This window comes from Lipotes vexillifer, unplaced genomic scaffold (assembly GCF_000442215.2).
Source record: "Lipotes vexillifer unplaced genomic scaffold, Lipotes_vexillifer_v1.1 scaffold751, whole genome shotgun sequence".
Taxonomy (NCBI): domain Eukaryota; kingdom Metazoa; phylum Chordata; class Mammalia; order Artiodactyla; family Lipotidae; genus Lipotes; species Lipotes vexillifer.
This window is the reverse complement of record NW_006799727.1, coordinates 968,808-981,308: the sequence shown is the minus strand read 5'-3', so window position 1 is coordinate 981,308 and position 12,501 is coordinate 968,808. Positions and strand designations below refer to the sequence as shown.

Below are 12,501 nucleotides of genomic sequence, written 5' to 3'. Positions count from 1 at the left end.
GTGGGTGGGTGGAGGCAGCAGGAAATGAGCTGACCTCGAGTGGGAGGAAGGCTGGTGGCAGTTCTGAGGGTCAGTCTCCTGGGGACCAGCCATCCGCCTGTGTGTGTGTGCTGGGGGGAAGGGGGCTGGGGTCCTCACAGCCTGGCACGGTCTGTCCACTGCCCTTCTTTCCCCGGACAGGACTTGAGCACCGTCTCAGGAGCTTGTGGTCCCGCGTGTGGATGCTCCCGGAGCAGGCGGGAGGGAAGGAACCAGAGGAGGCCTGAGCGGGCTAGTGCCAACTCAACAACTCCCTTGGTGCCCCCCAGGTGGACATGAGAGGTAGAGGGGGCGGGGGGAGGGGGCGAGGGCAGGAAGGAGTTAGGCGGAGGTGAAGGAGGAGACACAGTGCAGCCAGAGGCTCCCTGTGGGAGAGGCCGGCAGGGCGTAGGCGAGGGACACGGCAGGGCACGGAGTGGCTGGCCCTGCCTCAGAATCCCCTCTGCTGCCCCCAAGCCTTCAGCCGAGCCTGCCATCTTAGCCCGCGCCAACGATGCCGGGGGAGCTGGAGAGGGGCCGCTGGGCTGGGGCCACGGCTGAGGTGGGAGTGAGAGGCTGCCCAACGCACCCAGAGCAGACAGGGTGGAGGGTGAAGATCTCCAGAGCGGGTGGGGAGGGTGCCTGGCTGAGGGCAGGACTTCCGGGGGGCAGATGGGGTGGGGCGTCCAGGGATGGTCGTGTGACCACAGAGGAGCTCGGAGTGACCCTCCGGAGGGCTCTGGGGGCTGTTCCATGCGGTCACGACAGGGACACGCACAGGCCCTCTCTTGGGCCATGAACAGGTAAGGGGTCCAGGAGAAGGAGGCCTTGGTTCCCACCTGGGGAGATCCTGAGCTCACAGCCCTCCCTGGTCCTGAGAGTGAACCTGGGACCTGGCCCAGGCCCCAACCTGGCCCTGTCCCCAAGACCCTTCCCCGCTGCTGGTGGTGGGGAGGAGGGCTGGCTCCCTTTCAAGAAGGGCATCCCCTCTCCCCTCACTTCTTCAACCCCCCCTCCCTGGCCCACCTGCCCTCCCATTCCCTTCCAACTCGGGGAGGGGGGCTGGAGCTTTCGTGTTCCAGCCATGACCCTGGGACCCAGTCTCTCTACCTCCTCACTCTTTTCCTGAGTTGGCATCATTCTCAGGCAGGCCATCCCACATGGTGCCAAATGGCCACCCGCATCCCCAGGCTGGCATCCTATCAGGATGTCAAACCCAGTAGAAAGAGATTTTCCCTAATATTTCCATAACACAAGTCCTAGAGGGGCCTCCCATTGGCCAAGTTTGGGCCACATGTCTAAACCTGAACCAGTCACTAAGCTTGGGGGCTATAGAGTTCTGGACGAAAAGGCTGGGCCCATGTGTTCATCCTTGAGCCATACGGGTGGAGACTGGGTTCTCCCAAGGGAGACGGGACACTACGGAGGGGACAGATGGTGGACAGGCAGACAGCAGCTATCACCAGTGCCCCTGCGCAGGCTGCCTTTCCAAGGCAAGGTCCTGGCACACAGCCAGCCTGGCAGAGAGTGGCTGGTATGATACCTAGACTATTATCCTTGGGTGGCCCTGGCCTCCTGCCTTCCCGGTCCTGACCTGGGAGAGTCTCTTCCTGCAGTGCTGCGCAGGACGGCAGGCTGGCCCTGACCCTCCAGCCAGGGCTGGCTGCTGCCCCTCTGAGCACCTTTCCTTTCCTGCCAGTGTCTCACGTTGCAAATTCCATGACTTATGACCACCCACAGCTCCAGGTGCTGCCTGGCAGGGCCAGTGCTAAAGTTGGGATGCCTACCTGCTCTGCCTACAGTGAGCTCTTGCCTTCAGTGTCTCTCCAGACATCAGCTTCCCCCTCACCTGCCTGCCTAGTGAGTCAGGGAGGTTGTGCCTAGCTTAGGGGGAGGGGGATTGAGACTTAGGGTGCCTACGATCAGAGCTCAGGCTCTCCACATTTCCCTGGGTCCTGGCAGGGTGGGGTCACCCCACAGCTGCTCAGCCAAGCAGCTCTGGGGGATTAGAGAGGACTGCTCAAGTTCTCTCTGGTTCTTGATCTCTACTATTCACTCTCTTGGGCTGAGTCTCGGGCCCCCAAACCTCTACATGGCCCCTCCTCACGGTGGCAGGAGGGCTACTGCAGTTCCAGCCTCACCTTTCAGGTTTAAGTCCCTCAGGAGAGTGAGACTCTTTCCTTGCAGCTCCCACTCTCATTGGACCATTTCAGGTCACATGCTCATTCCCCATCCTCCGTAGAAGTGAATGCTAGATGTTGACTGGCCAGGCCTCAGTCACATGCTCCAATCCCAGGCAACACGGGGAGAGCTGCGAAAGGTGAATTCCCACACTAAAATCAAAGCTGGACCTCCTAGCTCCAAGGGCTGACCTCTCCAGGGCGGCCCCCAGGCGCCGAAAGCTCCCCACCCCAGGAACTGAGTCTTAACCTCTCTCGGGTCTGTGGGCTTTCACGAACAACACAAGCCATGGGTCCATTTAAAAATCATTTTATTATTAACTTCATCTTTCCATTTAGCCAAGTGTCTGTCATGTATAAGGAATGTCGGTAAATATTTCCATTTGAAGCTTCTTTGTACATATTTCCATCGATAAATAAACTCTGAATTCACATAAAAAAGTTAAACTTAAATAACTCATATTTCCTTCTCTTGTAACAGGCCTATATTGGTAAAATATAAATATTCTTGGACTCAGGCTTTGTTCTAAGTGAGGGCAGTAATTTATCACATGGTACAATTACTGACAACAAAACCAAGAAATTGTCGGCTGGTGTCCTGGCTTGGACGAGTACTGAGGCGGAAAACAGAAAATTCACATTTGGTTTCTGGGCCAAGGGTAGGGCAGGAGCGGTGATGGTGGGGAGAGAACAGTTTTCTTTAGAGCTCTGATAAAAATAATCTGTTCTGCCACTGAATTTTAACTTTGAATATATTTTTCTACATTTGCAGATTAATTCCATGATCATTTTACTTAAAACTTAGATGTCAGCTAACAAAATATGGCACATGATCCATTTTGAACAATGTCAGTAGATTCAGAAACTATCATTGGGCTGGCGAAAACGACAACAGAAATGCACGTAGAGAGCGATGATCAGGGGTTGGTTTGTTTAGTCCACTGTGGTCAATCGCACATTCATCCAGGGCCTTCGTGCGCACACTCGACCCTCAGCGCCCAGGCGGGGCCCCCTTGGCCTGGGCGGCAGTGAGGCTGGGGCGCTGCTCAGAGCACGCGGGGGATGATGGTGAAGGGCACCGCGGGGCTGCTGGCCTCCAGCTCCAAGGCCGTCAGGAAGCACTCAGTGGCCGCCGCGTCGTTGCCCTGAGCTTGCAGGACCTCGCCCAGTCCGTTCCAGACCTCGTGGGCCGTGGAGTTCACCTGCACCGCGTCCCGGAGGATCTTCTCGGCCAGACTGTAGCGGCCCAGCTGATGGAGGATCAGGGCCTGCAGAGACAGACAGTCAGAGAGACTACCACTCTGCACTCCTATCTGTCCCTGAGTTTTGGCAGTTCTTCCTGCACTTGGGGCTAAGAGTCAAAAGAATCGCTCGAACCATGAACTGTATGAGGTTACCGATGTTCAGCCAATTTTTTTTTTTTTTGGCGGTACGCGGGCCTCTCACTGTTGTGGCCGCTCCCGTTGCGGAGCACAGGCTCCGGGCGCGCAGGCTCAGCGGCCATGGCTCACGGGCCCAGCCGCTCTGCTGCATGTGGGATCCTCCTAGACCGGGACACGAACCCGTGTGCCCTGCATCAGCCGGCGGACTCCCAACCACTGCGCCACCAGGGAAGCCCTGTTCAGCCATTTTTGAACCATAAAAATGGTGATTTCAAAGGGTTCACCCAGGAACGAACCGTTTGGATCGGCCATGGTCTGTACTGACTCAAGGGCGTCCTGCGTGTAACGGCTGACACTTGCTTGTGCAGAAGGGTGTCTGCCAGCTTTTATTTTTTTTAACCTCAAGAAATGTCATTTGTGGCCTTACTACCCCAACAATTAGAACAGAGATTTCTAGTTGCTCACAGGCCCTTACCCTAACCACGCCCCCGATCTCACTGTCCCCTGTGCACTCCAGGCTCAGCCCCCGCACAGCTGTCATTTTAGTTTTAATCAGGGCGTATGTGTTGGTCCCCAAATATTTTATTATAACCGTGTTTCCAAGTTGTGCATCTCTGCAACTGATGTGTTTGTACTCTTTCATCCAAAAGATACACTCTCATTTATTCAACGTCTCCCTCACGGGGGATACATTTAGGCTGTACCCAACGAACATCTTCCCAGACAGCCCTCTGTGCTCTTTTAGACGAATGGATTTCAAAGCGTTTTTTTTGGCTCACGGGCCCAGCCGCTCCGCAGCATGCGGGATCTTCCCGGACCGGGGCACGAACCCGTGTCCCCTGCATCAGCAGGCGGACTCTCAACCACTGTGCCACCAGGGAAGCCCTCAAAGCGTTTTTTATAGCCCCGGAAATCTTTGGCTAAATGGAATCTTACTGCTCACGCTCACACATTATGGGTATAAACAGACAAAAAGGAACTGCTGGGGGTAGGACAAGGGTGGGGGGCGGCCAGAGTCCTGCCAGTGGGCTCCCCAGAGGCCCTGGACAGGCTCAGTGGAACCAGCTGGGCAACCATTTGGAGAGTCTTCCTTTAGGACAAATTTCCCCAAAGTGGCGTTACTGGGTCAGAGGATAAGACTCTCTAGGGTTCTCCAAATATTTTGCAAATGATATCCCCAAAGGGTGGCGTCACGTTTCTAGCCACCTACAGAGTTGCAGTGGTCCATCCCCTGCCCCACCCCCGCTATCATTACTCTTCATTTGTACTAATTTTGTAAGTGCAGATTGTCCCCTCCTTGTCAAAACCTGCATTTCTTTCATAACAATTGAGGTTAAATATTCAATATTCCCCATACCCATTAGAAGACATGCATCTGTTACCGTAATTGTCTAAAGTCTGTTTTTGACTTTTGAGGGTTTTTTTTTCTTCTGTGAACAGAAGTTTTTAGTTTTTTAAGTTGAATTTGTTGATATTTGGTTATTTACTGATTGATTGATGGTCACTTCAAAGCTTAGGCAGTTATCCTTTCAAAGGACTGACATGCCTTGGATTCCATTTGTTGTGACCCGACTTCCCCCCACCCCTGCCCCCGTAGTTGTCCACCTTCCCCCGCAGATAGGAAACCTCAGTGGGTCTCCCCTACGTAGCTGGGCACAAACTAGCTACTCCCCCCTTCCCTCATTCCTGTGAGGCACTGCCTTTGTCACACAGTGAATTACTGCAAGAGATGGGGGTGGGGCTTCTTAAATTTTCCCATGAGCTACACCACCTTCCTTTCACATAAGCACCGTGCTGTTTGGATTTCCTTATTCCACATTAGGATTGAACAGGTGGGATTAGAGCCTTTCCTCATGGCTCTTCGCTTTCAGTGTATTTAATTGACAATCTTGCCCTGTACTAGTCCAGATGAATTTTAAAAAATCACTTTGTGGCTTCCCTTTGGGAGTTGAATTGTACTTGCATGAAAGCTCTAAGAGCGTGGAGAAGCCTAACATCCTTACAGTGTTTTGTCTTCCTGCCCAAAACTGCGGCCTGACTCACTGGTCCTTCAGATCTCAGCCCTGTACTTTCTTTCTGTGGCTCGCGTGTGGCAGGGGTGAGCCCTCCCTGGTTTCCTCAAAGCTGTACGTCACCGGCGGGCAAGGGGCAGACCCAGGCAGTACAGGGGCATAACGAGCAGCCTGGGCCAGGTGGGCCCACTCCAAAGGGCTCTGGCCTCCAAGATGAGCTCTTAGACGGGGTAGGAGGTGCCCTCAGCAGGCGGTGTCCAGGCCCGAGGGCTGTCCGGCTGACCTTGCCCCGGGCGTGTGGCCCTGGGGGTGGTGTCTGAGAGCCAGAAAAGCAGCCTGACTTCCCAGAGTCGCTTGCACCTGTGAGCAGCCGGCACGGGAACCGTGAGGTCAACCCCGGAGGAGCTTGCGGTCAGAGGGGCCTGGGAGACCGGCCCCAGCGCAGAGTGTGACGCCTCGGCTCTGGGAGGGGAGGCAGCTCGGGGAGGCTCCCTAACAGAGGCTGCAGACTTCAAGGTCAGGTCCAGCCTCTCTAAGAGGCAAACTGCACATGTGTCCTTTCTTATTAACATCTAGATACGCTGTAACAATGTCCACCCTGGAGTCCCTGGGTACGGGTAGGTCCTGGACTGGATCTGCCAGAGCTGGGGGCTCCGGGGGGGTGGCCAGGGCCAGGCAGGAGGGTGTTCCAAGCTTCGGAACAAAAGAGGTGGCAGAAGCCAGTGCTCGCAATTAGGATTTTACTGGGTTTCTGGAATTTGCTCTCCTCAGACTGCAAGGCCTTCCCATTCTGCAGTGAGCACTGCTGGGTTTCGGCTGCCTTCCTAGGCTGGTCAGGGTCAGGTTTGCTGGGACTACCGTGAAAACCCCCTGTTTGCACATGAGGCCACTGCACGGAAGCACTTCCCGCGTCCACAGGGTTGTCTCCTCATGGCTCCCTCCCCAGAGCACCCACTCCCTACCCACCCAGGAGGGGATAAGGGAACAAGGGCGGACGTTCAGCGTGGACCCGGGCTTCCTGGCAGGGTGAATGTTAATAATAAGAACGGCAGAGAGAGCTAACAGCGTTTATGGCACACCAGGCCCTGCTCCAAGTGCTTAGTTCACCTGGGGACTCCAGAGCAACTTCACACAGGCGTGGCCAGGACACAGAAGCATCTGCGTGCAAGGCCTGCTTTTATTGCTGCAGAGAGAGCCCACAGTTGAGGAGCACCTACTATGCGGCGGAAAATATGCTCACGCACTGGGTCCTCCTACCCCCATTTTGCAGGTGAGTATGCCAGGGTGCCTGGAGGCTCCGTGTCTCTTGCCCTGGCATAAGCTGTTTACTGCAGAGCCGGGCCAGAACCTGCATCTCCCAACTCTTCGGGCCTCCCTGAAGGCCATTCGGGTGTGGAGTGCACGGTGGGGTGGGGAGTAACCGCATCCCTCTCCTGGGTGGCCCCCCACCCCCCACTCTGGCCCTCCACCCTCCGTTAGCGAAAACCTGACAGCTTGACACCTGCACTTCCCAACCTCGAAGGTCAGGTGGAAAGAACGGGAGGCTACTTTCCCAGGACGTGAGGGCTATGCCTCCTTTCTTCCAGGGGAGGTTATCAGCCCCAGCTCACGCTAGAACATTCTGATTTAGCCAACAGAGAAATGAGAGTAGGGAGGAAGGTCTGGGTAGTGGCAGCAAACATGGGCATTTAAAGGTTACAGAAGGAGTCCTGTCGTGTTCCTTCAAGATAAGACCTTCTTAATGCATCAAATTATTGAACACACACCTTTTCTGAGAGGCTCTACCAGGCAGGGAGGCACAGATTGCGTGTTTGGCAAATGGTGATGGGGACAAGCCACCTGGTAAGCCACAAAGAGGCATGCTTGGTTAATTGGTGCAGGTGGAGAATATGACTTAGGTCCCACTGGCTCTGCTGCAGTAGAAGCAACCTCGTGCTGTTTCCCTTCTGTACCCGGAGTTCTGTCTCCCCATCAGGCACTATGCTAGACACTTGAACTTGGCTTTGGCTCATCTCTTATTTCCTCCACTTTAGATATAAGGAGGCAGGTTCAGAAAGGCCAAGTGTCTTGCCCAAGGTCACAGGGCACATGAGTATGGAGCTTGCAGGCCAGCCCAGGTCTTCCTGAGGCCAAAGCCCCATTCTCCCCACCTTGGCTTCTCATCTGCTCGCTGCTGCCTCTGTCACTTTAAGAGACAAGCCCGGTGCCCCTCAGGCACTAACCCAGTTACATCTGAGCAACAGTAAACGGGCACCTGCCATGCTGTCTCTCCCTTCCACTTTCTCTGACCACTGACGGCTGGCTCTGTTGCTCCTTCCCACGGTTACAATGGGGAGGTGGCTCCTCTCCAGGGCACAGCTTTTCTCCTGTTTTTCTGCTGTTTGGGAGCATCCTGTATATTCACTCAAGGACCGGAAGGCTCCTTGCCTCCCTTTGGTGGCCCACAGGCCGGCTGTGATCTTGAGGCTTGGGGTGGCTGCAGCTGCCAAAGGACTGGGGCTGCTGTTAGCCAGAAAGCAGACCAATGAGATGTGGAGACCCAGGAGGACCAGGGCCTTGGTCCAGCAAGGCCCAGAGGTCACTGCTCTCAGCAGCAATGACCTGCCCCTACTCTGCTGTAGTGTGGACAAGAACCCCAGTCCTTTTGCTGGGAATTTTGTTCAGAAAGTGGCAGGCTGCTGAATCTACCCTATCTTGGGGGCTCTAGGGTACATGGCAGCGGCAAGTGCACCCCCAAAATGCCTGCAGGAACCAGCCACTGGGCTTATCTGACCTGTCGCCCTCGGTGCTGGGCAGCTAAGGGCCTTTGTGATTCTCTAGTGTTCTTGTGGGCTTGGAAATTTCCAGCCCATTCCTGGACTTATATTCCGAATGTACGAACAGGCTACCATTTCCAGATGACCTTGAAGCTTCCTGAGCAATCTGTCTAGTGGAACTAATTCCTAAAGCTGGAGCAGCTCGGGGAGACATCAGACTTGCTAGGGGCCGCCAGCTCAGGCTTGGCCAGGGAATGAAAAATCGGCCTCTCCCCAGTGCCCCAGTGAGCCAAGAGCAGCTCAGAAATCAGTCACACAATGAGACCAACCAGAACAAGCTCCAGCTGGGGTCTGAGTCACCGTACTGGGCCAGCGTTGCTGGCAGGTTGGCCAGAGGTGGGATGGGACCTGGACGTGCCTGGCTGTCAGGACTGACACACCTCCCGAGCCCCTGTACGTTGTGAGAGGTCTCCCCTGGCTTTGATGTGCTCTTATGCATTAGGACCCTGCTGTCTTTTTCATTCTTCAGGCCCCCGCTTCCTCTCTTCTGCAAAGATCAAAGGCCAAAATGTTCTCACCACCAGCTGGGTCCAACTTTCTCCCGGTACAGGCCTCTGGGTTCATCCAGGCTGATTTGTCAGCCCAGGTATTTCTGCAGGACACAGCCCCCAACCCCCGTCCACCCCTCCAACCTTAGTCAGTCCCGGCCTGGCCCCCTGCTGCTGGGGCTCTAGTCCATCTGCTTGAAGCGCTGAAGATCTCCATTCCCCCCAAAGCCCAGGCTACACTGCCTACCTTAGGCAGGGCTACCCAGAGGCACACGGCTCCCAGCTCCAGCCCTCAGGCCGGCAGGAGACAGAGATTTCGATGACTGACATATTTCATTACCTTAGTAAGTACCCCCCATATCAAAATCACAAAAACTCACTGAGTGATTGCCCAGACCCCAACCACGTGCTGGGGACACCGATGTGGGCAAGAAGCAGGCCTGCTTTCAAAGCTGGGGCCTGGTGACAATCCTAACACGACCGAGATATGTGCCAGGCGCTGGGCTACGCCTCGGCCGGCGCGCCAAGGCCCTCACTCACTTCTACACCTCGGGGCCTCAGCAGGTAATGCTGGCTCCTGCCTAAGACAGGCGGTAAGTGGCAGAGCTGAGACGTGAACGCTGCAGTCCGTGCTCCTAACATTGGGCCCTCTCCCTTTCTCTTGGAGAGGATGTGCAGACAGGCCTCCACCTTTGCCAGCCCTGCTGTTTCTGGAGACTCTGGAGGTGGGGAGCTGTCTGGGGCTGGCCTTCTGAGAAGACGGGAACCACTGAGGAGGTAACTCATTAGTCCCTTTCTTTAGACACAAATGGAGGCAGCTTCCCAAGCTTGTAATTATTATAATCAGGTGTTTTGTACAAATAAGGTCTTGGTGATGCACCAAGTTGCAAATAAGGGATTAAATTAAACCTGTTATTTCAAACGAGACAAAATGGACTTGGCTATTAGTTTGAAGACAATTAGCATCTTCCTCGTTCATGTCTTTCATGCATGTGTGAAAATAGCTGCCCAAGGACTAAACACCTTGCCCTACGCTGAGGGCACCCGTGCAGGAGCCCTGTGCAGGCTCCACTGCTGCAGCCCTGGCTCTGCAGAGACCTCTGTCCATGGTCCCGGGAGACCAATAGCCGGGCTGCAGGACAAAAAGCTCCTTGGAGGTTTTAGACATCCCTGTGGTGCTGTGCCCAAGTGCCAAGTCAGTCCTTAGCTGGGTTCAAGGGCGTCTCAGACCCCTGCTTGCCCCCCTAGGCGCACAGGTACAGGGAGATAACATCGCCGCAAGATCCCCACCACAGCGTGCCTTGCAGAGGGGGAAGGATTTCCCTGGCACCCATGAGCCAGGGGCCCCATCCTGGATGGGGGCTAATGACCAGATCTGCAGCCTTTCCCAGGGCCTGGCCTGCACCTGAGCTGCTGGGACCGTTCAAGGCAAGCCAGCACCTCCGAGCTTTGGACAAGGATAGTTAAGCCTCCTCCTGGTGGAATTCCCGTTGTCAGGACCCCGGGATTGTGATGGCAGCTAAAGGAAAGCCTGTCTCCCCAGCTTGTTACTCTCGGGGACAATGACAGAGCTGCTGAGCTGGCTGCAGTCTGAGCTGTGGCTGTGCTGGCTGGGGGAGGTGTGTCAGGGGGTCAAGACACAGGCTGTGCAGGCCCTGGTCACCGCTGGTGGCTCCGGAGTTAGAGGGACCCACCAGCAGCCGGGGAAAGGTGTGGATCGCTCAGAGACGGCAGAGGGTAGATCAGGAGCACGGGCTCTAGGCTCCCCCAAACTGGTTTGAATCCTAGCTCCACCACTGACTTGGACAACTTCCTCTGGGTCTCAGGTGTTCTGTCTGTATAATGGGGACAAGGAGAGCAGCGAGGCCTAAATGAGACAGAGTTTGTAAAGTACTCAGTATGATAAACCTTTGGTGAATGGTCCCCATCATCAATATTATGATTATGAGCATTATCACTCCTCCTAACGATCACGGGGCAGGGAAGGCTTCCAGGATGCCCACGGTTAGATGATTCGTCACTGCCATCCCTGATGCCCTCTTGGCTGGCGCTCTGTAACAGCAGGGACCATCTGATTTGCCTTTGCTTCTGCAGCACCTAGAGCGGGCCTGGCACATCTGAGGTTCTAGGTGAATGTTTGTTGAATGGATGGAAGGATGGAAAAGGGGATGGTGTGGATGCTGTGTGATGGTGGGGAGGGGAGAAGTAGGCATGGCCTCTTCTAGCGCTTCTGACTAATGAGCCCCTCAAAGTTCTGGCCTCAGGTCACCCTTGTCCACACTCCCAAGTCAGACTCCGCTCACTCAGAGCCTTCCCCGCCTTCCAGGGACATCAGCGTGGTGGCTGAGTGAGGAAGGGGAGCAGCTCTGTGGGAGAAGGTGCCCGGCTCCCGCTGGAGCCCAGAGGCTGCCATGGCCTCCCCTCAGGCTGTTTGCTCACTCACCACAGATCTGACACCACTCCCCAAGAAAACCCCAGAACCCACCTACAGACTTTCTGGTCCTACACTCTTACAGATGAGGGAACAGAGGGCAAGAGAGGAAAAGAGGCTTGCTCAAGGCCACGGCCCCTGGATGCAGAGTGGGGCTCGACCCCTGAAGGTGCCAGGAGGAGAGACCTGGTGGCAAGTACCCAGAGTTTTAGTTTCGGAGCCCAGTGCTTTAACACCGCCCTCAACACAGCTGTATGTGCACGGCAGAGTCAGGGCTTTCCGGAAGCCTATCAGGCCCCCAAGAGGGAACAGGGACCCCACACGAGCTCCCACCCTTTCCCAGAGGCCGTAGGTTGGCTGGTCTGGGAGTCAGCACCAGCTGAAACATCAGCATTGGGTGAGAAAAACCAGCACGTTGCCATCACTTCTCTTCAGGTATTTGCATTTTCCTTCCTGAAGATGCAAAATCCATCAGTGAGAAGCAAGGTGGTAGCGGTGGTGTTCTCAAAAATATTTTTCTTTTAAATCAGAAGACCACAAGGAGACAACCGACTTGGAAAGGCTTTCCTCGGAGCAGCTCTGAATGCCAAGCCTAGGGAGGCCCACTCTTCTCTGCAAGTGTCAAAGGCACTGTTGGTTCTGAGCACGAGCATTTTGTGGGTGCAGCGAGGGGGCAGCCCTGAGCCCCGCCCTGCTTTCCAACAACGCCTTGAAAAGGAACTGAACTCATCGGATGGGGTGGGGTTGCAGCTTCTCCACCTGGATTCCAGCAGCTCTGGGTGAGGCCTGGTCTACACTGGGCTCTGTTTTGTGTTTCATTTCTGTTTGCTTTGAGTGCTTAGAAATCGCACTGGCCTGCCAGGGGCCCGAGTGTGTGTATCTCGGCAACTATAGCAGCCACGGAAGCCCCGCCTAACCCGGCCAGGAGTCCCCAAGGAGCCCCATCCTAGGGATCCTGGCTGATGCCGAGGGCGTCTGCAACCCTACCTCCTACAGCCCCTTGCCCGCTGGAGCTCCGTCAAGAGTGAGTCGGGGATGCCCCGGAGAAGGACCCCGGGAGTTGGTGTGACTCACTTTTCCTATCAACAGATCTCAAGTTTTGGGGAGGGGCTGGTTCTTTGCTACTTTACTCAATTTGATCCAGTTTCCCCAAAGGCCAAGGCTAGGCATTCCT

The 12,501-nt window shown here is 55.4% G+C and overlaps 1 protein-coding gene across 2 annotated transcripts in view; it reads right to left on the bottom strand.

The window, feature by feature from the left end:
- Positions 1-2,971: 2,971 nt before the first annotated feature.
- Positions 2,972-12,501, bottom strand: part of TTC7B (tetratricopeptide repeat domain 7B) — a 245,588-nt gene continuing 236,058 nt past the window's right edge. Inside the window, exon 20 of one of the 2 annotated variants that reach the window (XM_007471886.1) lies at positions 2,972-3,466. In XM_007471886.1, coding sequence (XP_007471948.1) covers positions 3,245-3,466 — 222 coding nt within the window. In that variant the 3' untranslated portion in view covers positions 2,972-3,244. The remainder of the gene's footprint in view (positions 3,467-12,501) is intronic. The other variant, XM_007471885.1, reaches the window with a different exon arrangement.